The 24,711-nt window shown below is 41.8% G+C and overlaps 1 protein-coding gene and 1 long non-coding RNA gene across 2 annotated transcripts; one reads left to right on the top strand and one right to left on the bottom strand.

Annotated features, from left to right (window-relative positions):
• Nucleotides 1-837: 837 nt before the first annotated feature.
• LOC141581272 (uncharacterized) lies at nt 838-8,888 on the bottom strand. The gene is made up of 2 exons (XR_012513840.1): nt 8,611-8,888; nt 838-2,141 (listed from the first exon to the last, which is right to left on the bottom strand). It is a non-coding gene; the product is annotated as an uncharacterized LOC141581272 (long non-coding RNA).
• Nucleotides 8,889-9,095: 207 nt separating this feature from the next.
• On the top strand, nt 9,096-22,886 carry PTGER4 (prostaglandin E receptor 4). Its single transcript, XM_003925905.4, has 3 exons — nt 9,096-9,676; nt 10,133-11,048; nt 20,946-22,886. The coding sequence occupies exons 2-3, from the start codon at nt 10,176-10,178 to the stop codon at nt 21,543-21,545; spliced, it is 1,473 nt and encodes a 490-aa protein (XP_003925954.1). The 5' UTR covers nt 9,096-9,676; nt 10,133-10,175; the 3' UTR covers nt 21,546-22,886.
• The last annotated feature ends 1,825 nt before the right edge of the window (nt 22,887-24,711 follow it).

The following is a 24,711-nucleotide window of genomic DNA, read 5'->3' as shown; positions in this document are numbered from 1 at the left end:
CCCAAGCCTCTAAAAGCAAACAAGCACCCACCCCCTGCAACCATTACACAGAAATCTAGAAATTACCTGGACAGAACTGAACACTTTCTGATAAATATGGTTTTCATAAGGCTACAGAAACCTCAAGTGTTTCTCTCCAAAAGTGAATGTACCTGTTCAAATCTGTAGACAGTAGACTGACTCTAATCCTTTTGCACAAATTTAATCTTATAAAAACAGGAAAAGAGTCAAATGCAAAAACATGTTTTGTCCAGTTCCAAAGAGAGTAACCTAATCTTGAAAAAAAAAATGCCAAGGGAAAATGTTTAAGATACATAAGTAAAGTACTCATAGAAGAACTGACTGCTATCGAAATTTAAGTTGACCACAGTTCGATTTGTTTCAGAGTAAATCACACTGTAACAATGTACTGCCTTCGTACCTTTTCAAATTTCCGCAACAGAGATGGGATATGATCAGAGACTAAAACATCATTAAGATAGCATGATAATTTTGAGACGTGTCTGCTGTTCTTTCAGCCACCAAAATTTCACAAATGTATTAGTTCTTAACAACTGACACTTTTACACTAATTCAGGATAGGGAGAAAAAGTCTACATTTGATTTCTCAGCCCTCAAATTAGATATCTTCAATAGGCACTTATTTTTCTTTGGTTAAACAAGTTAATCTTTTTACAGATCTGCTTTAGGCAAATTTTATGGCTCTTTTAACATACAATCAATAATTTTCTAGAAAACATACTCAAAATGATTTGGCATCAAAAAATCTTACATTAACAAAAATTCTATCCATATGAAAAATCAGATCTCCTTCCTTGTTACATCAAACAGTGTAGCTTTTTGTAAAAAAAAAAAAAAAAAAAAAAAAAAAAAAAAAAAAAAAAAAAAAAAGAGTACATTGGCCAGGCGCGGTGGCTCACACCTGTAATCCCAGCCCTCTGGGAGTCCAAGGCGGGTGACTCACGAGGTCAGGAGATTGAGACCATCTTGGCCAACATGGTGAAACCCATTTCCACTAAAAATACAAAAATTAGCTGGGGGTGGTAGTGTGCGCCTGCAGTCCCAGCTCCTCAGGAGGCTGAGACAAGAGAATTGGTAGAACCTGGGAGGCAGAGGTTGCAGTGAGCTGAGATCCTGCCACTGCACTCCAGCCTGGGTGACAGAACGATACTCTGTCTCAAAAAAAAGAAAGAAAGAAAGAAAAGAAAGAAAGAAAGAAAGAAAGAAAGAAAGAAAGAAAGAAAGATAGAAACAAGAATAGAGTAAGTTTCCCTATAAAAGAAACAGCCCGACAGGGCACAATGGCTCATGCCTGTAATCCCAGCACTTTGGGAGGCCAAAGCGGATGGATCATTTGAGGTCAGGGGTTCAAGACCAGCCAGGCCAACATGGTGAAATCCCGTCTCTTCTAAAAATACAAAAATTAGTCGGGCACGGTGTTGCACACCTGTAATCCTAGCTACTTGGAAGGTTGAGGCAGGAGAATCACTTGAATCCAGGAGTCGGAGGTTGAAGTGAACCAAGATCACAGCATTGCACTCCAGCCTGGGTGACAGGTGACAGAGTGAGACTCCACCTAAAAAAAAAAAAAAGCCCTTCTAATTTATTCAGAAGGAGCTGGCTTTCTTCAGACTTTCATAACTTCAGATCTTCTTAAACTGCAGCAGAGTTTTAACTCTTGAGTTTCCTCTGTGATCCGCACCCATCAATCTGGAAGGCAAGGAGCACACCAGGCCTAAAACGAATTCTTGGCTTGAGTTTCAACAGACGGTGAAGATTGTTTTATATTGTCATCAGAAAACAATCCTACTTCATCTCTCCTCTCCACCAATTAAGAGATTTGAATTTCTGTTGCAGGAGTTCACTAGGCAACACGGTTAAGTGACAGATTCTCTCAGGTCATGAGTTCCTCTTTTCAAACTTGGATAGTTTCCCATATTTTGAAGCTCCTCACTTAGACACGTTCAGTTCTTAGTTTCCTCAAAATGCACTCTCTGAATTATCAGAAACGTTCTGTGCTCCAAGTTGTGGCCTGTAGTATCTCAACCGTCTTCTCTGAGGCATTAGACAGAGTAGGTATGAGGCCCCAAGCCAGAAAGTGTTTACTGCTTCCTGTTCTCAAGGTGGAAGAGACTCTGTTCCTGTTGTTAACAAAAGAGGTACTTTGAAGACAAACAAACAATATTCCTCTTCAGAATGTACCACTTACTCAGAATGGCCATTCCTGATCTCAAATCTAAAGGAAGTCTGTCCTGTTCTTTCCTCTCATGGCATTGATCAGAGTGTGTAAATGTATATTTGTGTGCGTTTATTTATGCATTCAATGTCTGTTTCCGTTTTGGGGCTGAAAGCTTTCCCCTACTGCACAGTAAGCTCTATGAAGGCAGGGACTGTTTACTTTATTCAGTGAGCAAACTCAGAGGCTAGCACAGAGTTATATGCAGTCCACTCTCCACAAACACTGTTGAAGGGATGAAAGAATGGAAAGATAAAAGGAAGAAATGTGTGTGGTTGGCCAGTTCAAGCACAATTATACCAGGCACATGCCCGCTGCTCACTGGAGAATGAAAGCATCACGCCTCTCTGTGCTCTAGGTCAACTGGAGAGAACTATGTCTGAAAATGCATGAGGACCATGTTTATTTGTGGAGTGAAGGCAGTGACATGTGCCCATGCCTCTTCAGGTTAGGTGTGTATCTACATGCATACAGGTATTATAAGCAAAGAGATTGTTGTGAGACTAGCTGCAAAGTGGAACTCGTATGGATCACAAAGATCAAGGGGTTTATTTCTTGAAAGTTCACGCCGCTCTTGCTGTGCCAAAGATTGTACTAGAGCACTAGCAGTCTTTGTAGGACAGGGTCCCAGTTGTGCCCAAGATGAGCTGAAGCCAGGGAAATGGACTCTGTAGCTCTAGTCTCTGATAGGGCAAGCTGAGTCCTTTGTCTGTCAAAGAACAGCTTCCTTCCTACACACATCTTTGCTTACAAAGATACGTGTTCTTTTTCTTTCTGCTTTAACTGAAAAAGTCCCCCCTCATCTCTCACCTCCACCCCCACCTCCACCCCCACTCCCTCAATGCCATCATACTCATTCCTTGGTTCCAGGCAGATGTGCATTCATCTCTCCAAATAAATGTGTCTCTGTTTTTCTTACAGCCATCTCAAAATAAAAAATCAGAAACATATTCTGGGAGAAAACCAGATGAATTCTGTGTCTAGGGTAAAATTCACTGATTTTTCTCTGTAACAGCTACACTGTAATTGCATAGTCCATACTAAATGTGCCCCTAAGCAATCATCTTACTAATTTATGCAGTATAAGTAGGCAATAGAAATCGTCTCACTGAAAGTAATCCTTTCCTTCTCATCATAGGAAGGGAGGGATTTGTCTAAGTTACCTGAATAATTACCTTAATTCCTTCTTTGTGGTTATGCACACAACCAGTCTTTGAATATTTGGGGTTAGGCCTAGGCAAAAATAAGTTCCATAAAAGTATATATATTCAGTTTATCACAATGCCCTCTAAACACATTATGGCCAAAAACTAATTATACAATCATTAGAAGTGAATTTTGAAAACATAAGTAATAACAAGACTAATTTGTAAGGGTTTTAATATGTACCAGACATCTTATTTGTATTATATGACATAACCTTTAAAAGAACCCATTTAGTGAAACCTCCTTTTTACTAAGCCTTAGGCAACTTGTCTACTACGCCCTTGAACCCGGATTATCTCTATCCTAAAGGCAATGATGTTGAGGGAGGAAAAATAGGAATAAGAATCATGTGGTTCAAGGTCTATTTGGGTTAAGATATATACAGGTTAGGGGTACAGGTTTGGGGATCAAAGAGACCTAGATTAAAATCCTTGCTCTGCCATTTTCAGAACTGTGATCTTAGAGAGTTTACTTAATTTCTCTGTCCTGGGAAGGCTTATTATTTGCAAGCAACAGAAAATGAGCATGGTTAATATAAGCAGGAAAGTAATTTACTAGAAAGACAACCAATTACACAAAGAGTCAACAGGAAGGCTTCCATCAGGAAATTCAGCCAAGGTGACACCATCCTAACCAAGTAGTTATCATGCCTCAACCAAGGGTCCCACACTATCACTGTGGGACCCTCAACAACACCAGCCCTAGACATAGTGTTGCTGTGAATGACTTCTAAAATTGCTTTTGTGTCTTTGTGCCACTACTTCAAGACTAAATTGCTAGACAGTGGTATCTGACAAACCAAGCAAAGATCATATGCTCAAGCCCTGGCAGGGGATGGAAAGAGAGAACCCAGCCCATTTAGCTTCTCTCATGGCAGGCTAGGTCTTGCCTCCAAATAAAATTACATAATGAAGAATTCTCAAACAGAAAACAGTTCAGATGCTGGGCAGCCTTTCAAAACTGACAGCACCTGGGCTGGGCATGGTGGTTAATGCCTGTAATCCCATTGCTTTGTGAGGTAGAGGCTTGTGGAACTCCTGAGCACAGGAGTTCGAGACCAGCCTGAGCAACATGGGGTAACACTGTCTCTACAAAAAATACAAAAATTTACCAGGCTTAGTGGCACCTGCCTGTAGTCCCAGCTTACTTGGGAGGCTGAGGATCACTGGAACCCAGGAGGTAAAGGTTGCAGTGAGCCAAGATCGCTCCACTGCACTACATACAGCCTGGGTGACAGAGCGGGACCCTGACACACACAAAAAAAGACAACACTCCCAGCACTTGTTAACCAAATTTGCCCATCTGTAAAATGGGCAACTGACTGCCTAGTACAGGCATCCCCAAACTTTTTACACAGGGGGCCAGTTCACTGTCCCTCAGACAGTTGGAGGGCTGCCACATACTGTGCTCCTCTCACTGACCACCAATGAAAGAGGTGCCCCTTCCTGAAGTGTGGCGGGGGCCGGATAAATAGCCTCAGGGGGCTGCATGTGGCTGGCAGGCCGTAGTTTGGGAACACCTGGACTAGTACCTTCCCATAGGTCTGTGGTGAGAATTATATAGCATATGCATGTTGCAGTTAGCATGATGTCTCACAGAGGCTGAGCACCGGCTAAATTTCAGCTATTCTTACTAATTCTTATGACTCTGAGCAAGCCACATAGAATCTCTGTGCCCACATTCGCACTCACTGAAGGAAGATGACGTCAACCATACTAAATTAGTCAGCAAATGCTAACTGCTGAAACAAGGAGTCCCTCAAACCTCAGTGGATTATTTCTCATTCACTTCATTGTCCAATGAGGGCTGCTGGGATTGGAATGAGGTCCATATAGGCATTCAGAGGCCCAGTCACCTTCTACCTAGTGGCTTTGCCATATACACAGGACCTGCATTGTATTGGCAGAGAAGGAAAGAGCACAGAGGGCCAAGGTCTTATAGGGACCCAGGCTGGAAGTGACATACATCAATTCTACCTCTATTGGCCAGAATTCAGTCACATGAGCTGCACCTAACCACAGGAAGTCAGTCTGGGAAATAATACTCAGCTAAGTGTTTCAGAGGAAATGGAAACAAGATTTAGTGTGTAACAGGGCAGTCTCTGTCACACCTACCTAACCTATTCAGGGGGTTGCTAATAAAAGCGCATGTGGACCCAAGTGTGAAAGTGCTATGGATAGTGATAAACTAACATGAGGTACTGGTGACGCTGCTGTTTTTGATTAAGCCAGGGAGTTTCTGTGCATCCTCCACATTGCTAAAACATGCAGCAATTTGGGTATGAGAAGAAACTGAAATATAATCAGACAGTCCTTCCTCCTGTAGTGGAGACTCCTGAATTAGTAAGGCTTTATTTCTCCACTTATATCATCAAAAATGGGCCACTACAGATAAATAATCTCTTTTCTTTGCCCATTGGTCCAATCCACATGGGGGTGTGGTAAAACTGGAGGGGAAAAAGAGGGAGAGGGAAGAATAAGAGAGCAGAAAGCTTTAATGTTGAGGAGTGTAATTGTCAAAACAGGCTGTCAGGGCAGCCTGAAGCAATCACTCGGTACTGACGAGCAGTAATTTACTGCCACACGAAGATGTTGGGGAGTTAATCACAGCACTGACATGTGTCAACTCCAGGCACTGGACTCAGCATAAAATTCATGCTTAGAAAATGAAAATAACTAAGAGGCCACAAATTTGAAATGTCCCACTAAAAAGGCAGGGCAGTCATCTAGGGTCAGGTGAATGCCTTGTTTGTAATCCACTGAACCAACTGGATGAGCCTGTGGAGGGCTGATGTGTCCAAGGGTACTGTGTTATTTGTACCTGATAGATGCCTTTGACACTGTTTTGAGTCTCTGCATGGCCTGTCATGAAAGACGAAAGCAAACACAATTTGTACAGGCTTTGCTACATGAATATTAGTGCTTCAGGAATGCTCTAAGATCCTGCCAGCTGTGGCTCAGGAAGGGGTCCAGGCCAGATCTGACTCATCCTGCTGCCTTCCTCGCGGAAATGTCCCCCTTTCTCACCCCACTTCTGCTGGCTGAGCCCAGGTCCTGTCTGTCCCATATTTCCTTTGATCCAAGGAAAAGTCAGCCTTGTCAAAGTAAAAGTGGTTATAAGTTCCCAAGCAGTGTTTGCTTATAAATGGATTCCCACCTTAATATGTTTACTCAAAAAAGTAGTCAAATAATTAGCTAGAACAGAGAGATCAAACTGATCAGACAGTTCTTGGTGTAGTTCAAACCTTCAGAGAATATTTAATGACAGTTTTAAAGAACTGAACTGGGGTCTTCCAGTACAGAGAAGTAGGGATGGTGGCAAAAACTGCAAGGGATAAATTTTAAAGTGCTTAGAATAAAAATCTTTTCATTGAAAAAAAATGACAAGAATTGCCCACATAATTACGGCAATTCTTCCTTTCCTTTTGCAATGAAAATTCCTGGCAGGGTATGAGGGAACTTGAACTCCACTGTCCCAGTTTTTCAAACTAAAAAAATAAAATAATTTGTTACCTAAACTTTAAACTTCTACTTTTCAAACCTAAATTTAACTTTTAAGAATCATACACCAAAAGAGACTACAGATAAACCTCATTGCAATTTTTTAGTATTGAGTATTAAGTTATTTTCCTTCTTCCTAAAGCTACAGTAGAAAGAAAATTCAAAGGATTAGTAAGAAAAATAGCTCAATCGGTAACAAGTCTGGTTTGTCAATGACATGCTAATACTTGTAACAGTTACTAATTATCTCTGCAGTGTCTCAGTTTTTACATTTAATATATTCTTCATCATATTTAAATTGATAAATAGCAACCAATTGTGTTCTCTTTTAGGAGCTTTATATGAAAAGAAAATTGAAAAAAAAATCGTATTAGCAGAAATTGAGTATAAGGAACTTCCCAACGTCCCTTCCATATATTTACTGACAAGTAACTGACATGAGTGACAGCAAAGCAATGTGGGTAGTGAGGAATGGCCAATAGTGTGCAGTTTCCTTTTTTCTAATGTTGATTTGTTTTCCATGCTGACACGGTCCTAGAGGTTACTGTTCAAGGAAGCATAAACAACAGAAGTGGTTGGAGTGCTGATTAAAAGAAGATTGTAAGAAAATGACCAATCACCATCGGTCTTTTTAATATTGGCTAACAAATATGTATTTTTTCCTTCTGATCTTCTTGAGGGAATAGTAAAAAAAAAGAGTAATTCTATATTAGTATATCCATATAGTGCTTTATGCAAGTAAATATGATTCTGGATATCTTATGACCTGTAATTCTTAGTTTCTCTTAGTACCCCTGTGTTGCTGAAACTAATCGAAGAACCAGTTAGGAGGTTTGTTCATTCATGAAATAACATTTAAGAAATAGGTACCTGCTTATCATATAAAAGAATCCAATTCTTTACTTACCCTGTGAGGAGACACAGTATGTTAAAATGCTTGTACACTGTAGCTGGGAAGAGGCTTTTCCAGGAATTTAAACTGTACAATAGGACCACACAATCTTACTTTTAAAAAAATTGGTGACAGAGTTTTAATTATGCCACGAAGTTTTTCAATTTTTTAAGTTTTTAGTTCTGATTTTAGAAAATAGAGTAGGAGTACAGAGAAAAACTTCCACCATTAGACAAAAAGTCAAACTGTAATTCTAAGGGCCGCGCAAACAGGCTTTTCGAACAATTAATCATGAGGGGATGCTTAGAGAATTCCTTTACTCCAGTGACTTTCAAACCCCTTTCTCTCCCTCCACCAGCCTTTCAAAGGATTCATGGTGAATGGGGTCTAACGAATATACTACAGCCCAAGGCATGAAGCTCAGGCTACCCTTTCAGGGCGGAGAAGTTCCCCGGAGGGAGAATGGAGAAAAAGATCGCAATCAGGCAGTCCTCACGACCTCAGCAAGGCTCCACCTCTCTCCAAAGCCGCAGGCTCGCCACCTGCGCCCGGAGAGGCTGCAGTCTCTCTCTCGCTCGCTCTCTCTTCTCTCTCTCTTTCTCTCTCTCTTTTCCGCCTGGGGTGCCCTACCAAGCGCAGCCCGCAGCTCGGGCACTGCCAACTGACTCCAACTCCTTTTATGGTGACAGGATGGATTCTTTGTTATTTCCCCGCCCAAGTCTGGCACCCACCCACCCATCCACCCACCACGTCCGCTGCGCGCACCCAAGTCTAACCTGGCGGCGCACGCGCTAGCGCACACAGACACTCTTATTTCTTCTGCTTTCTTGACCAATCCTAGGTAGAATCCTAAAGCGACTGCCCTCTCTTCCAGGACCTAGATGTTGAGGCCCGGGGGCAGGAGGTTTAATAAATAGCCCACTCGCAGCGGCAGGCCGCGAGGGGGAAAGGGTCACTGGTTTCAGTGGTGGCCCCACTGGAAGCCGAGCTCAGGAGCGGCTGCTGGCGGCGGGGAAAGCACCGGGGCTTCCCAGGGTCCCCTCAGAGCTCCCGCTCCGCACCTCCAAGGGCGGGAAAACCGAGGCAGCCGCCCGCCCGCGCAGCCCAGCCCCGCCCCAGCCCCGCCCCAGCCCGGACACCGCCCAGCGCCGCGCACCCCAGGGGTGCCCCGGGAGGACGCGCTCCGCCCCCTTCCAAGCCAGCCAATGGGCGCCCGGGCCGCGCGCGGGTTGTCTCCGCCTCCGCCAGGGAAACTTGGAGGAGGAGAAAAGTTTGTACAGAGGGTGGAAAGGCTAGAGCGGAGCTCCGAGTCCGGCACCCCGAGAGGAAGATGAACAGCCCCAGGCCAGAGCCTCGGGCGGAGTGGACCCCGAGCCGCCCCCAGGTAGCCAAGAGCGGCCTCAGCGGCAGCAGCCAACTCCGGTAGCCGCCCGTGCTGCCCGTGGCTGGGGCGGAGGGCGGCCAGAGCTGGGGACCGAGATTCCGCGCCACCTGCGCGCGCGGCCTCACACCTGAACGCTGTCCTCCGGCGGACTAGACCGGCGGGCACTGCAAAGCTGGGACTCTTCTTTGAAGGAAAAATTAAATATCGAACAAGAAATCCAGCACCTTTCGTCACCGAACCATCCCACTGCCCCTCTTGTTTCCCAAGTTTTTTTAAGCTGGCAGCTGGGATCTCAGTTTCCAAAAGTCCGCAGCCACTGAGACCGGCTCTGAGAAGCCAAAGGTTTGGCAATATCCAGACTGAGGGGGACGAGGTGAAGGCAGGTTGGAGGCGGATCCAGGATATCTGCGGGCTGACCCTGGGGGCTCGAGAGGCTGCCACCGTTGCTGCCACTACAGGTGAGATGGCGTTGGGGTCAACGGGTAGAGAACGCGGAGATGCGGCGCTCGCCGAAGAGAGTCAAGAAGGGAAGAGCGTGCTCTCCAGATTGTTTTCTGTAACTTGTTTTCAGTGATCATTTTATTGACTCAGAATCTGTCGGGAATAACACTAGCGAGCTACTTTTCCCTTGAGATGGGTCTTATTCATCTCGGCTGTGAAGTGAGTTGGGTTGGGGGGAGGAAGAGGAATGGGAAGATCAGTTTATAAATACTAATGTCCGCAAGAGTGTGCTGCTGGCAGGACTTGTCGGGAGCCTGGAGATTTGGTGACCGCAGTTGGTAAGTGGCTACAATCCCGAAAGTAGGATCCAGTTGCCTTAACATGTTGTGTACGGTTTCTTGGGCGCGGGCCGAACACCTTGCAAATGGTAATTTCCGCTCACGGTAGCTTTGTCTTTCTTCTACCATCCCCAGACCTAGCCTTGCACTCCAAAGCTAAGCATCGCCAGCCACTATCATGTCCACTACTGGGGTCAATACGTCCGCCTCCTTGAGCCCCGACCGGCTGAACAGCCCAGTGACCATCCCGGCGGTGATGTTCATCTTCGGGGTGGTGGGCAACCTGGTGGCCATCGTAGTGCTGTGCAAGTCGCGCAAGGAGCAGAAGGAGACGACCTTCTACACGCTGGTATGTGGGCTGGCTGTCACCGACCTGTTGGGCACTTTGCTGGTGAGCCCGGTGACCATCGCCACGTACTTGAAGGGCCAGTGGCCCGGCGGCCGGCCGCTGTGCGAGTACAGCACCTTCATTCTGCTCTTCTTCAGCCTGTCCGGCCTCAGCATCATCTGCGCCATGAGTGTCGAGCGCTACCTGGCCATCAACCACGCCTATTTCTACAGCCACTACGTGGACAAGCGGTTGGCGGGTCTCACGCTCTTTGCAGTCTATGTGTCCAACGTACTCTTCTGCGCGCTGCCCAACATGGGCCTCGGTAGCTCGCGGCTGCAGTACCCAGACACCTGGTGCTTCATCGACTGGACCACCAACGTGACGGCGCACGCCGCCTACTCCTACATGTACGCGGGCTTCAGCTCCTTCCTCATTCTCGCCACCGTCCTCTGCAACGTGCTGGTGTGCGGCGCGCTGCTCCGCATGCACCGCCAGTTCATGCGCCGCACCTCTCTGGGCACCGAGCAGCACCACGGGGCCGCGGCCGCCGTGACTTCGGTGGCCTCCCGGGGCCACCCCGCCGCCTCTCCAGTCTTGCCGCGCCTCAGCGACTTTCGCCGCCGCCGGAGCTTCCGCCGCATCGCGGGCGCGGAGATCCAGATGGTCATCTTACTCATCGCCACTTCCCTGGTGGTGCTCATCTGCTCCATCCCGCTCGTGGTGAGTGACCTGGGGCCCCACTCGGCCCTTTTCTCACATCCACCTCCCTCCTCCGCCTCCCCCGCCCCCACACACCCGCGCTTTCCCTCTGAGTCCTTCCTTGGCAGTGAATGTGTCTCCTTCAGGTCGGGGCTTGGATTCCCACACTCAGTTTCTCAGCGCAGGCCCAACCCTCTTTGAAGTCCTAACCCTAATGAGATATAGCAGATGCTTTGCCCCTACACCCCCCAGTTTATGTTCCCGAAAGCCTGGGTTCCTCTCTCCACCGGGACAGCCCTTAACCCTTGCTGCCTGACACTGGCTGAGTCTTACAGGAACACCCCCACCCCCTCAGTTAGACGTGGAGAGGAGCCTGCTGCAGTGTGACTTAGCCCACTCCGCCATACTGTAAACTGTGAACTGTAGAACCGGAAACATCGGGGACGATGATCCGTTCCTTGTAAACCATTTCCAAGGAAAGTGGGGTTTTGGTGTTTTGATTTATGCAAGGTTTTTTTGATCCCCCCATCCCCTGCCGTGGACTGTGTAGAATTTTAAAGCTAGGAGAGATATCAGAGGTGTTTTAATGTAAATTTCCTCACTTTACCAAGGGAGTGAATGATTTCCTTAAAATAATCCAGCAGAACATACACAGTCAAGCTAGGTTCCCTGCTCTTTACCTTGGTGTGCCCTGGGAAAGCAGTTTAGAGCACACAAATTATAATTCATACACAGGGTAGGGTCCAGACTCAGTTTCTTTCATTCTGTCTAGGCCAGGAAAGCAAGCTTTCTCAGGGAGACTAATTATGGACAGACTAATATACATTGGGTATGGAATTTGAATTCTCTACAGCTATGCAAGGTACAGTATCATTTTAGAGAAACCGAGGTTTAGAGATAGTTGTCTTGTTTCTTCAATCCACAGCCCCACAGCTTGTAATGGACCTTGAGCTGTCTTGAGGCCAGACCCAGCTCATGTGTTATGACATCACATCTTCCTCCTAGGGCATTTCTCATTTTTGGCCTTTGTAAAGCGTGGGCTGGAGTATTGGCACACTTCATTTTTAGAACATCTTCTAAGAATTATCTTTGGATTAACTTTTAAAATATGATAAACAGAAAGGTTACCTCTTTCTCTACTTTGCCTGCCATTAAAATGGAATGTACCAGAAGCAGATGGGCAGAAGAATGCAATACTTTATCTAGAGTTTCTCTTGAAAGCAACTAGTTATGAGTTCTTCCATCTCCCAAAACACTGCATTCCTGGAAATTCTAAACTACCAACTCAAAAAGAGATAACTGCTCTTTCTTAGGGTTATTGAGAACAAGAGAAAATAAAATGTAATGGGCTATTATTTCTTCCTTTTCCTTATTAATACTGTCCAGGGACCTTTGATGTAAAAATATTATATCTCTGATAAAAGTGACTGTAAATGGAAGGAACTTAGAGGTGGCTGAGAGCCAGAATACAGTAGCGTCTTGCCAATTCGTATAAACAGAAGTAAATATAATTGGCCATAAGAGCCTTTAAGCCATTCCAGGACCCAATATAATTTACACAGTTAAGTCACACTTGAGCCACATAAATATATTTTACTGTCTGTAATGGCAACACAGAATAAAGTGAGATTTTAGAAAAAACAATTCTGCTCCTGTTCCTTGGCCTCTGCCTTATGTTTTACAGAACAGTAAATGACAAAGTGAATGCTTGTTATTTTCAGAACATCCACGTAAAGGGACTGACGAATTAGAATTAGAAGGTTAGCAACATGCACATACTTTATGAATGTGTTTTGGTTGGAAGTAAGCATGTGAAGCCATGGATTTCAGCACAGCCACAGATGAATTATTTTCTTCCAACATCTAGAGAGGCATACAAGGCTTAATTCACCTCACGGGCTGAAGTGGTAGACCTGGCCTTAAGATTCAGGGCCCTTATCACAAAGCCTTGAATTATTTGAAGACCTAGAGGCAAGATATTATAGGAGCTATATTTGTGGTTTGCAGATTAACCACATTTTAACTAACAAGAAATACTATCCAACTGTATGATGTCAGTAACATGTGGTAATATTTTAAGTAATCTTAACCTGAAAATTGAAACTAGCTCAATTAAGAAGTAATACCATTAGTCAAGCATTTATATAGCCTCGTGAGAAATAAGGAATCCTACAAGTAGTAGTAGCATCAGTTTGTAGCCTTTAGTTTTAGCTACTAAAATCTAATTTCAGAATCAGTTTTATTATAAATCAGTGATAAGTGATGAGGTCATTATACTACCACCCCCCAACAACTCAGCAATTACTGAAATAATCAAAAACCCTTCTGCAAATGCAGTCTTCCTTGGCTTACTTTTACAACTTCCTTTTTTCATGTTTTCATAGTCATATTACAAATTAAGATTAAAGTTTCGGAACTCTCTGACATTGAAAGCAGTTGAACCTATCTTCAGTTCCAAAGAAACTAATGAAGCATCTAATTTTATCAAATCAAGTGCTTCCTAATCCTATTTAAGGAATATCAAAGAGTTGGAATCATTTTAAATGCTTTGGAAAGGCTAGCAAAGCAAATATAGTTTACTTGGATTTCAGAAAGCTTGACACAATACATAAGGAAAACAAGCAGCCACTGAAAAGCAGCCAAGGTTTTGCCTCTTGGACACCAGGGAAGAAAGAGCTACAGTGGATCTTAAAGGGGGGGTGGCATTGAGTTTAGTATGAAAAATGAATTTCAATCTGCTATCCAAAATATACATGTTTCATAAATAGGGCTAAGATTGAAATGGAAATTAGAGAAAGGTTGAGATACTAGTTGTGGATATAAGGAACTGTGCTGAACCTGCCAAATTCTTTGACCTGAGTCATAATCAATGAGCAGAGAAGGTGTAAGTATGATCTACAAGGAACACCACATGACAAGATTTAGTGGGTAGGTGGTTCTTGTCATTTTGTCCATTCTGTTTATAACCCGTCTCAGGGTTGTTGTTTTTTTTTTTTAAATATAGGAGAGGCTGGAGAAGTGAGCGTCTACACTATGATAAACAAAAAAGATTGCATCCTTTAGAAATATGCAAGCAAGACAGCCTCCTAAGGTCCTGGTGTTAAATGCTATAGCTAGATGAATTACTAGTGCCTAATTTTGTAGTTACTAATGAATATTAAGATGATGATTATAATCAAATTTTGCCTCAGGGCTAAACAGTTACATTATAGGGTTTGGAAGGGCATTTTCCCCATGCACAGGCAAACCAAGACTGTTATTTATTGCTTACTTGTTTCTTTTATTTTTTTGCTCTGAAGTAACAAACATTCATCTTAGCTAGGAGCAGAATGGCTAATTTGATTAATCTTCCGCCTTGGTGAGGTAAAACTTAGGTCCTGAGGAAAATACTTCCTGTGAGTGTTTATTTGGTTCCTTACTATAAACTAGTTGTCTCTATAAAGCTTTCACCAGCATTTTTGATCAGCACAAGTTTATAAGGACAGATGAAAAGTTTGTAAATAGATATAGTTTTGTTTACTGCAGGCAAACTGGAAGTGGAGTCATAAAACAACTGACAGGATGTCAGATGTGTATAAAGCACATCTATACATACAAGAGAAATGCCATACAAGTGGGTATGACTACAACAGAATCTACAAAAGACTGGACTCGTTCAAATAAATTTAGCTAAGTTTAAAAAACTGTGATGCCTACAAGAAGGTTTTAAGTCACAGCATGAAATTGCAGACCCAGTAGTAGTAATGTGAAGACTACTGAGTAACATAAACCTAAGTTATTTCCACATCTGGCATTTCATTTGTACCTTGAAAAGCTCTAAGGAGAAAGTAGGGCTGACCAGTATTTTCACTCTCTCTTCTACACCTCAGTTTCCCCAACTGCAAATGAAGGATTTATATCATTCTGCAACTTACAGGGTAGCTATTAGTGAGTCCTAGTCTAATGCTCATTTCACCGTGTTTTGCTGACCTGTCCATTTGTTTGCATTGAATATCTCCTAACAAGATTTTTTTTTTCTTAGCACCGAAGTGATTCTTGTAGTCTCCTACTAGAATATTCAAAGTGAGAGCTGAAATAAAAAACAAACAAAATCCAGAAACATTCAGTATAGAAGTTGACCTATAAAGCCTGTAGAGATTTAACTTGCCTTCTACAAATGGCCAGTTAGTGGCCTAGAAGGAGCAAGAACCAAGCTCTCCTATTCCACCACGTAGTCAAGACCTCTTTCCATTATTCTTTACTTGAAAAAAAGAAAATGATAAGAACTTCTAGTAACAGCTGTGTCAATTTTGGACTCTTCACAAGGCATCGAGATAACTGAGCACACAGAGATAATTCCTTTTATGTGCTTGGAACAGAACAAGTAGCACACTCAAATCCAGCTACAGATCTTGTCACTTACTGGAAAGCACTGCTGTTTTGACAGTCAATTTATAAATCTGTCTAATCAAGAGTTCAACATTCTTTCTTCAACATTCCCTGCAAACAGATTATTAAGTAGGAAGTACAAGTTTTTGATAGCATATTATTAACCATATCTCAAAGCTACCTCTAAGCTGCAGTTTTCAAATTATTGATATATTCCACACCAGACAAGCTTCTGCATATGGGTTAAAAAAAGTAATGATAGTCAACGTATCTGGTATATGCTCGGCACTGTACTAAGCACTTTAGTAATTCGTACGTATGTCAAACTCTGCTCCTGGAGCAAAGCCAGGATTTGAACAGAGGCTTGATTCCCAAGCTCAGGCATTTATCTCTACAGCATATAGTCTCCTTACAGCTTTCTTGTCACCACATCTTCTGAACTTATTGCATTTTCTCCAAGTTATGTTCCACTGCTCCTGAATCCTAATCTCTAATCATCCTAAAAAAGCATGAATAACATAATTTTAAAAATTAGCTGGGAGTGGTGACATGTGCCTGTGGTCCCAGCTACTTGGAAGGTTGAGGCTGGAGGATCACTTGAGCCCAGGAAGTTGAGGCTGCAGTGAGCCATGTTTATACCACAGCACTCCAGCCTGGGTGACAGAGTGAAACCTTGTCTAAAATAAAATAAAATAGGCACATTAGAATACTACGATATGCCAATATTAACAACAAGCCACATGTACACATCAACAGCTATTTAAAAAAGACTTAAACTTGGAAGAAACGAGATGTGTTGGTTTGTATTCAATGAGTTGTTTTATTTATTTTCTTTTTCTTTTCTTTTTTTTTTTTTTTTTTTTGAGATGGAGTTTCACTCTTGTTGTCCAGGCTAGAGTGCAATGGCGTGATCTTAGCTCGCCCATAACCTCTGCCTCCCAGGTTCAAGTGATTCTCCCACCCTTAGCCTCCCAAGTAGCTGGGATTATAGGCATGCAGCACCATGCCCGGCTAATTTTGTATTTTTAGTAGAGAAGGGTTTTCTCCATTTTGGTCAGGCTGGTCTCGAACTCCTGACCTCACGTGATCTGCCCACCTCGGCATCTCAAAGTACTGGGATTTCAGAAGTGAGCCATCGCTCCTGGCCTTAGTATGTTAAGTGTTTTTTTGTTGTTGTTTTTTTTCCATCCTGACTCAGAGGTTCTGTTTTATCAGCAACATATTCTTCCAACACTGAAAACTGCCTGAAATTGTTTATTCATGTAACATACAGGGCCTGTTGGACAAGAATTCCGAAAAGTGCTTTCACCTCTTCACATGACATCGAAGCCCTACTCCAGACATTCCCATCTCAATTGGGGTTCGCCCTGCCCTCTTGGAAACAGTAAATCAAGTAGCCTATTTAAAGTGAAGCAGAGGTTGCTATATGTTTTCAAACATTGCAAAATGCGTGGAGTTTTTGTTCATTTTGTCTTTTTTATTTCTTACTTGAAGTAAGTCTCCATTGAGATATGTTGCAAAGTATAACTCATATGGTTGAGTTTTCAATTTGACTAACTTTTCAGGATGTTTTTTTCCTGAATTTGGACTTTTGCTTTTTAAACTCATACTTTTGCTACCCTGTGAACTCCCCTTTATTGAAAAGACATTGAATGACCGGGTTCAGTGGCTTGTATTAATTATAAGCTTTTCCTCCCCCATGGAACTCTAAAATAGAACATACTGTTAATATAGCCTCTTTTCATTCCCTTCTATACTAGTCAAAAATCCATTGCTGCTGTGGATGAGATGAGGCACAGAAATTCTTTCCTTGCTTCTCATCACCTTTGATTATGAAAACTTATTATTGATTATTTTACCACATTCTGACTTTTCTAAAAGGCCACAGAAATTTTAAAATAAAATGCTAACTTGTACTTCTTCAAATAGCTATTATAAATTCCATTCCATTTTAACTGTTCAAAAATTTTCTTCCTTTCAGTAGTAGCCATGTTTCCTTTGAGGTAATGGTAGGAGAAGCAACCAGCAATAAAACATTTCCAGTGTTAAAAATCTCAGAAACGTAAAAGTCAGACTTAACCAAAATTCTGTTCTGTGAATCTCGGAGGTAGCTTTCACACAGTGCTTGTTAGGGAGGTATTGAGTACCAGAAACTCTCAAGTGGAGCAACACTGCCACCTGGTGGCTTGAAGGCTCAAGTTCGCATAAACACGGCCGTAGGTCTTTTCCAAGGACAACACACAGGACTTGATACTATCAGATTCAAATCCATCGTTTCTTCTACCCTTGGGAACATAGTGTGTGATGTGAGTAAAATATAGACCTCATGCTTTTTTACCAGTAATTCCATTGTCAGGAAATAATCATTAAACAGAAACCCAGGTTGGTAGATCAGAAAATGCAACATGAAGGTCCAGACCAGACTCTGCCACCAACAGGGCTGGTGACATCATAAAGTCCTCAAAACCTCTGGGTCTCAGAAACAAACACCTCATCTGAGAAAAGGCCTGTAGAGTTGAGGGAACTGCTGAGTTTCCAGGCATAGCTGAAGACCTGAGAGCTTATGGGAGGAAGAAAGCAAGATGCTTTGTTTTACTAGTTTTTGTAAAGATATTTTTTAAATCAAGTATGCTTTGCCTTAATATTATCATTTATCCCAGCATAGTTTCTAAAAGTATTTTAAGAGATGATATCACATAACGCTGTTCATTCTAGTTTCATTCTTGATTTAGCTGTATTCCAAATATCAAGATATTAACTTCATCTTGGTTAGAGGCATTTGACTACTTTATTCTCCAAGATTCCTTATCCAAAATATTTAGGGGAAGATGAGTTTCAGAATTCAGAATTTCTTGGCTTTTAGAAAAGTAATCAATAATATAATGCAGAATACATAACATTCCCTTCAGAACTGGAATAGTACCCTTGGACCAGAACACAGGAATATTACTCTAAGTGTAATAAATTGAACTAAATGGCTTCACAGTCTGTTCAGTTCAGTTTTAGCTGCCGAAATAAGTTTAGGTCAGATTTTGCAATGAGTTTAAGTTCTCAAAACAAAACAAGTGAATAACAACAAAACAATGACAAATGAAATGAACAAAAATCTTGTGATAGAGAATCATAGACCTGCAGCTAATTAAAATCTAAATTCCAGTTAAAAGAGAAACAGAAATGCTGCTCTACCGCGCTGATCTAGCATCCACTAGGAATGAGTTTAATATATGTGTAATTTTGCAGATTAATGAAATGTATTTTTTGGAATATTTTAAACTTCCTTCTTTTATTCAAATTGTTGAAAATCTTTCTGAAATATTCCAGCCCAAATACTGTTACATCTAGTAAGTGCCAACGGAACGCATGCAAATGGTCAATGAACCGCCTTTTCCATTGTGAACTAACATCAGCCTCAACTAAACTATCCCTATTCTAGGTGAATCATACACCATGAGTCATTCATTGTTACGCTGTATATATAAGACGGCAGTGTCCTCAAGTCGTGTTAGTGATATTTGCCCGTACTTAAATGGCTCCAGCTATACTTTTGTGAGTTTTTCTTGCTCCTTTTGGTTTTTATGTATCTTCCTTGACTGTGAGACTCAACCTCTTCTCTTGCATGCTTTCCTTTGGCACTTACTAGATGTAACAGTATTTGGGTTGGAATATTTCAGAAAGATTTTCAACAATTTGAATGAAAGAAGGAAGTTTAAAATATTCAAAGAAATACATTTTCATTAATCTGCAAAATTAAGTTTATATTAAATTTATTCCTGGACGATGCTGGATCAATGAGGTAGAACTGCATATCTATTTCTTCCTAAAGTAATTACTAAAGGCAAGAAGTAATTACTAAATAATCACTAAAGATAGATGGCAATTATCTTGATTTCTATACTATTTCTATATGAATTACTACTATTTCTATGTTAATTACAGATGAGATTTTTATATAAATTATTCTAGTAGAATTAGAAGTAATATCTAGCCAAAAAAAATATAATACTTTAAGAGTAAAGTTGACACTGAACATAGTGGCTGACTCCTGTAATCTTAGCACTTTGGGAGGCTGTGGTGGGCAGATAGCTTAAGCTCGAGAGTTCAAGATCAGCCTAGGCAACATAAAGAGACTTCATCTCTACAAAAATAATAACAATTAGCCAGGCATGGTGGCACACATCTGTAGTCCCAGCTACTCAGCAGGCTATGGCAGGAAGATTGCTAGAGCTTGAGAGGTCAAGGCTGCAGTGAGCAACGCACTCCAGCCTAGGCAACAGAGCGAGACCCTGTCTCAAAAAAATATATACATGTACATTTAACAAATGCATTTTCCTCTAAGGAATAAAATGATAGTTTAAGTTTACACAAATTCATGCTCCATTCGCTGAATCATTTGAAGTTCCCAAATGTTGACATATCATTTCATTCTTCCATGACTTTGCACATGGAACTACCTCTATTTAAAATGTTATGTCCTTTCTTCTAAATTTGGCAAATTCCCACTCATCCATCGTGATTATTATAACTGGGGAACAGAGTCACAGAGAAAATAAAACTATTATCTGGTCATTCTGAATGACAGGAGATCCTGCTGTTGTTGTAAAAGTTTTCACCATACTCTTTCTAGGTTAAACTAGAAGAATCTTAGCCTTGTTCTGATGATTAGATGGTTGATTGACTTATAAAGTGAGTTTCCTTTAAATTATGTAAAATATCTGGGATAAGAGAAATCAGTAGCTTTGGAGAGAAGTTACTTCATTAGAATTACAAAAACTGAAAAGCACTCACAGAAATGAAGTCAATAAAATGCTTCTCAAGAACTCTTTATACATATGTTACCTGCACTCATATTGCATTTTTGTATACTGTCTTTGCTCTAGGGAAGATAATCATAAGATAGTTACAAAAACATTAAATCTATACTAACTCAGAACATGTAATTGCATTTTTGCAGTGGCTGGTTTTTCTTTTTGAGACGGATTCTTGCTCTGTCACCCTGGCTGGAGTGCCGTGGCACCATCTCAGCTCACTGCAACCTCTCCCTCCTGGTTCAAATGATTCTCCTGCCTTAACCTCATGAGTATCTGGGATTACAGGCGCATGCCACCACACCTGGCTAATTGTTGTATTTTTAATAGAGATGGGGTTTCACCATGTTGGACAGGATGGTCTCGAACTCCTGATCTCAAGTAATCTGCCCGCCTTGTTCTCCCAAATTGCTGGGATTATAGGCATGAGCCGCCATGTCTGGATAATTTTTGTATTTTTAGTAGACATGGGTTTTCACCATGTTGCCCATCCTTGTCTCGAACTCCTGACCTCAAGTGATCCGCCTGCCTCAGCCTCCCAAAGAGCTAGGATTACAGGCATGAGCCACCATGCCCAGTCCATGACTGGTTTTTCTGAGGCTTATGATATAGCCTTCTCTTTTCCTGGAATTTATTACCAGAAAGGAAGGCAGCTTCCTAATGTTGCTAAGGTAGACATGCGTTTATATCGTTTTCCCAATTGATTAATGATGAAATCTAAATGTGGGGAATCTCACTTACACAGGTGCGAGTATTCGTGAACCAGTTGTATCAGCCAAGTTTGGAGCGAGAAGTCAGTAAAAATCCGGATTTGCAGGCCATCCGAATTGCTTCTGTGAACCCCATCCTGGACCCCTGGATATATATCCTCCTGAGAAAGACAGTGCTCAGTAAAGCAATAGAGAAGATCAAATGCCTCTTCTGCCGCATTGGCGGGTCCCGCAGAGAGCGCTCCGGACAGCACTGCTCAGACAGTCGAAGGACATCTTCTGCCATGTCAGGCCACTCTCGCTCCTTCCTCTCCCGGGAGCTGAAGGAGATCAGCAGCACATCTCAGACCCTCCTGCCAGACCTCTCACTGCCAGACCTCAGTGAAAATGGCCTTGGAGGCAGGAATTTGCTTCCAGGTGTGCCCGGCATGGGCCTGGCTCAGGAAGATACCACCTCACTGAGGACTTTGCGAATATCAGAGACCTCAGACTCTTCACAGGGTCAGGACTCAGAGAGTGTCTTACTGGTGGATAAGGTTGGTGGGAGCAGCAGGGCTGGGCCTGTCCCTAAGGAGAGCTCCCTGCAAGTCACATTTCCCAGTGAAACACTGAACTTATCAGAAAAATGTATATAATAGGTGAGGAAAGAAATACAGTACTGTTTCTGGACCCTTATAAAATCCCGTGCAATAGACACATACATGTCACATTTAGCTGTGCTCAGAAGGGCTATCTTCATCCTACAACTCACATTAGAGAACATCCTGGCTTTTGAGCACTTTTCAAACAATCAAGTTGATTCACATGTGTCCCGAGGCCTGCAGCACATCGGTTCCTACCCCAGTATGACAGGGGACTGTGGTCACAACTTGACACCTGGGAAGATCGATCCTCAGTTTTTCTGCTGGATAGGAGGATGGCAGAAGTTTAGCTGCTTTCATAGCATCTGGAGCTTCATATTTGGCACACAGCAGAGGCCCAGATATTAGAAAGGCTCTATTCCAATAAAGTATGAGGACTGCCTTATGGATGATTTAAGTGTCTCACTAAAGCATGAAATGTGAATTTTTATTGTTGTAAATATGATTTAAGGTATTTAAAGTATTTTCTTCTCTGTGAGAAGGTTTATTGTTAATACAAGGTATAATAAAATTATCACAATCCCTCCCCTTCCAGTATAACCAGCTGAAGTTGCCGATGTTATTTTCATGAACAAGTTCGAGTCAAAGTTGAAAATTCATAGTTAGATTGTTATCTATAAAATAGATACAAATTTTTAAGAGAGTTTAGTATTATCAAAGAGATAAAGAAAAAATAGTATTTAAGATATGAAAATTACAGTCCAAAATATTATTCTTTCCAGGCTATGTATAAAATACATAGTGAAAATTGTTTAGTGATATTACATGTATTTGTCCAGAAAACTGTGATTTCTGGAGAACCTAACATGCTGGTAAATATTTTCAACTCTTCCCCTCACTAATTGGTACTTTCTTAAACATAACATAAATTTTTAAAAGTCTTTAATGAATAACCCATAACTGAAGTGTCTAAAATAAATGTTTTAAATCTAAGCAGCTTGTTTCTCTCAAAGTGTGTGTAGTTTTATTTTCCTACAGAATGACCAAGAGTATCCTTTAAAATTTAAAAGGCGGCAAGTTGCATCATAAAGAGCTTTATTTTGAGATGTAAAAGGATTCCCAAGTGTGGTTACATTAGCCTTTCATGTATGTCAGAAGTGCAGAATCAGGGCACTTCATGGTCACCTTGTAACAGTGTTGTGTAACTCCCAGTGATGCTGTACACATATGTGAAAGATCTTTCTCAAAGAAATATTAAGCATGTTTTCTTGCTCAAAGTGTTCTTTGTGAATTGCTTGTTGTAATTAAATTCTGAGCCTGATATTGATATGGTTTTAAGAAGCAGTTGTACCAAGTGAAATTATTTTGGAGATTATAATAAATACATACATTCAATCTGAGTTGTACATCCTCTATTTGGGAAAACTTGGGGTTTTTGTTGTTGTTGTTTCAGGTCACCATCTATATCCTTTTGTATTTATTTATTTTGAGACAGAGTTCGCTCTTGTTGCCCAGGCTGGAGTGCAATGGCGCAATCTCAGCTCACCACAGCCTTCGTCTCGGTTCAAGCGATTTTTCTGCCTCAGCCTCCCAAGTAGCTAGGATTACAGACATGTGCCACCACGCCTGGCTAATTTTGTGTTTTTAGTAGAAATGGGGTTTTTCCATGTTGGTGAGGGTAGTCTCGAGCTCCCAAAGTCAGGTGATCCACCCGCCGCACCCACCCAAAGTGCTGGGATTACAGGCATGAGCCACCGTGCTTACTTTTTAAATTTATTGTGAAATAATTTTAAAGAAATGTTGCAAGAAATGTACAAAGCCTTGAATGCACTTAGTAAAGAATGACACTTTATTCAAAGCCTCCAGTTTGTATGGATGGTGGAGGAGAGAATGTTATGCTTAGCTTGTGACATATAAAGGACTCAAATAATTATTACTAAAAATTAGCATATTTTAAATTTTGCAATGTTTAAAACTGCCATTTTAAATTTTTTTTTTTTTTTTTTTGAAACAGAGTCTTGCTGTCACCCAGACTGGAGTGCAGTGGTACGATCTCAGCTCACTGCAACCTCCACCTCCCGGATTCAAAAAATTCTCGTGCCTCAGCCTCCAGACTAGCTGGAATTACAGGTGTGCACTACCATGCCTGGCTATATTTTGTATTTTTAGGAGAAACAAGGTTTTGCCATGTTAGCCATGGCTGGTCTCAAACTCCTAGTCTCAAGCAGTCTGCCCACCTTGGCCTCCCAAAGTGCTGGGATTGCAGGCATGAGCCACTGTGCCTGGCCATTTTTACATTTTTAAATGCAAATTTTTCTTCGTTTTTTAAGTGAGTTATATATCTGCATTAGTCAGCTAAGGCTGCTATAACAAAATACCACAGAGGGTTGGCTTAAACAAGAGGTATTTATTTTGAGGTGAGCACATCCCTGATGTCTCTCTCTTCTTATAAGGACATCAGTCATACTGGATTAGGGTCCCACCCTTATGACCTCATTTAACTTTAATAACCCCCTTAAAGGCCCTCTCTCCAAATATAGTCACAATGGGGGTTAGGGCTTCAACAAATGAAATTTGGAGGCAAGTGTCTTTTTTTATTTTTGAGCCTGGTTTATTCTTAAAATAGCAACAAAGAAAAATTAATTTCAGCATTGCTCAGTCATCTATTCCATGTTTGTAAATAACAGCTATGCAACGCAAAGATTACTTTTTGTTATTTCTATGGGACACTTGTTCCAGTCCATTTAGAGAACTTCAAATTTTCTACACAGGAAACTTCTGATTGTCTAATGGTTACTAGTAAATCCTCTCTGTTCTAAAAAGGATATAACAGACAAGAAGGTAATTTTAACACTATCTTGTAATCTTTGAGACAATATAACCAATTAGATCAAGTGTTAGAAAAAATTGATTTGCAGGACTATTAAAATGGTACTTTAGACCAAGTGCAGTGGCTCCTGCCTGTAATCCCAGCACTTTGGGCAGCCAAGGCAGGTGGATCACTTGAGATCAAGAGTTCCAGACCAAGATGGTCAACATGGTGAAACCCTGTCTCTACTAAAAATACAAAAATTGGCTGGGCACAGTGGCTCATGCCTGTAATCCCAGCACTTTGGGAAGCCGAGGCAGGTGGATCACGAGGTCAGGAGTTCAAGACCAGCCTGGCCAACATAGTGAAATCCCATCTCTACTAAAAATACAAAAATCAGCCACGCGTGGT

This window comes from Saimiri boliviensis, chromosome 1 (genome assembly GCF_048565385.1).
Source record: "Saimiri boliviensis isolate mSaiBol1 chromosome 1, mSaiBol1.pri, whole genome shotgun sequence".
Lineage (NCBI taxonomy): Eukaryota > Metazoa > Chordata > Mammalia > Primates > Cebidae > Saimiri > Saimiri boliviensis.
The sequence above is the reverse complement of the archived record's forward strand: the minus strand, read 5'-3'. Positions and strand labels throughout refer to the sequence as shown.

Excerpts from the sequence above, each read along its gene's own strand:
- PTGER4 (XM_003925905.4), top strand. The coding sequence starts at position 10,176 with ATGTCCACTACTGGGGTCAATACGTCCGCCTCCTTGAGCCCCGACCGG. Across the intron at positions 11,049-20,945 it reads TCTGCTCCATCCCGCTCGTG|GTGCGAGTATTCGTGAACCA; the intron begins GTGAGTGACCTG and ends TCACTTACACAG.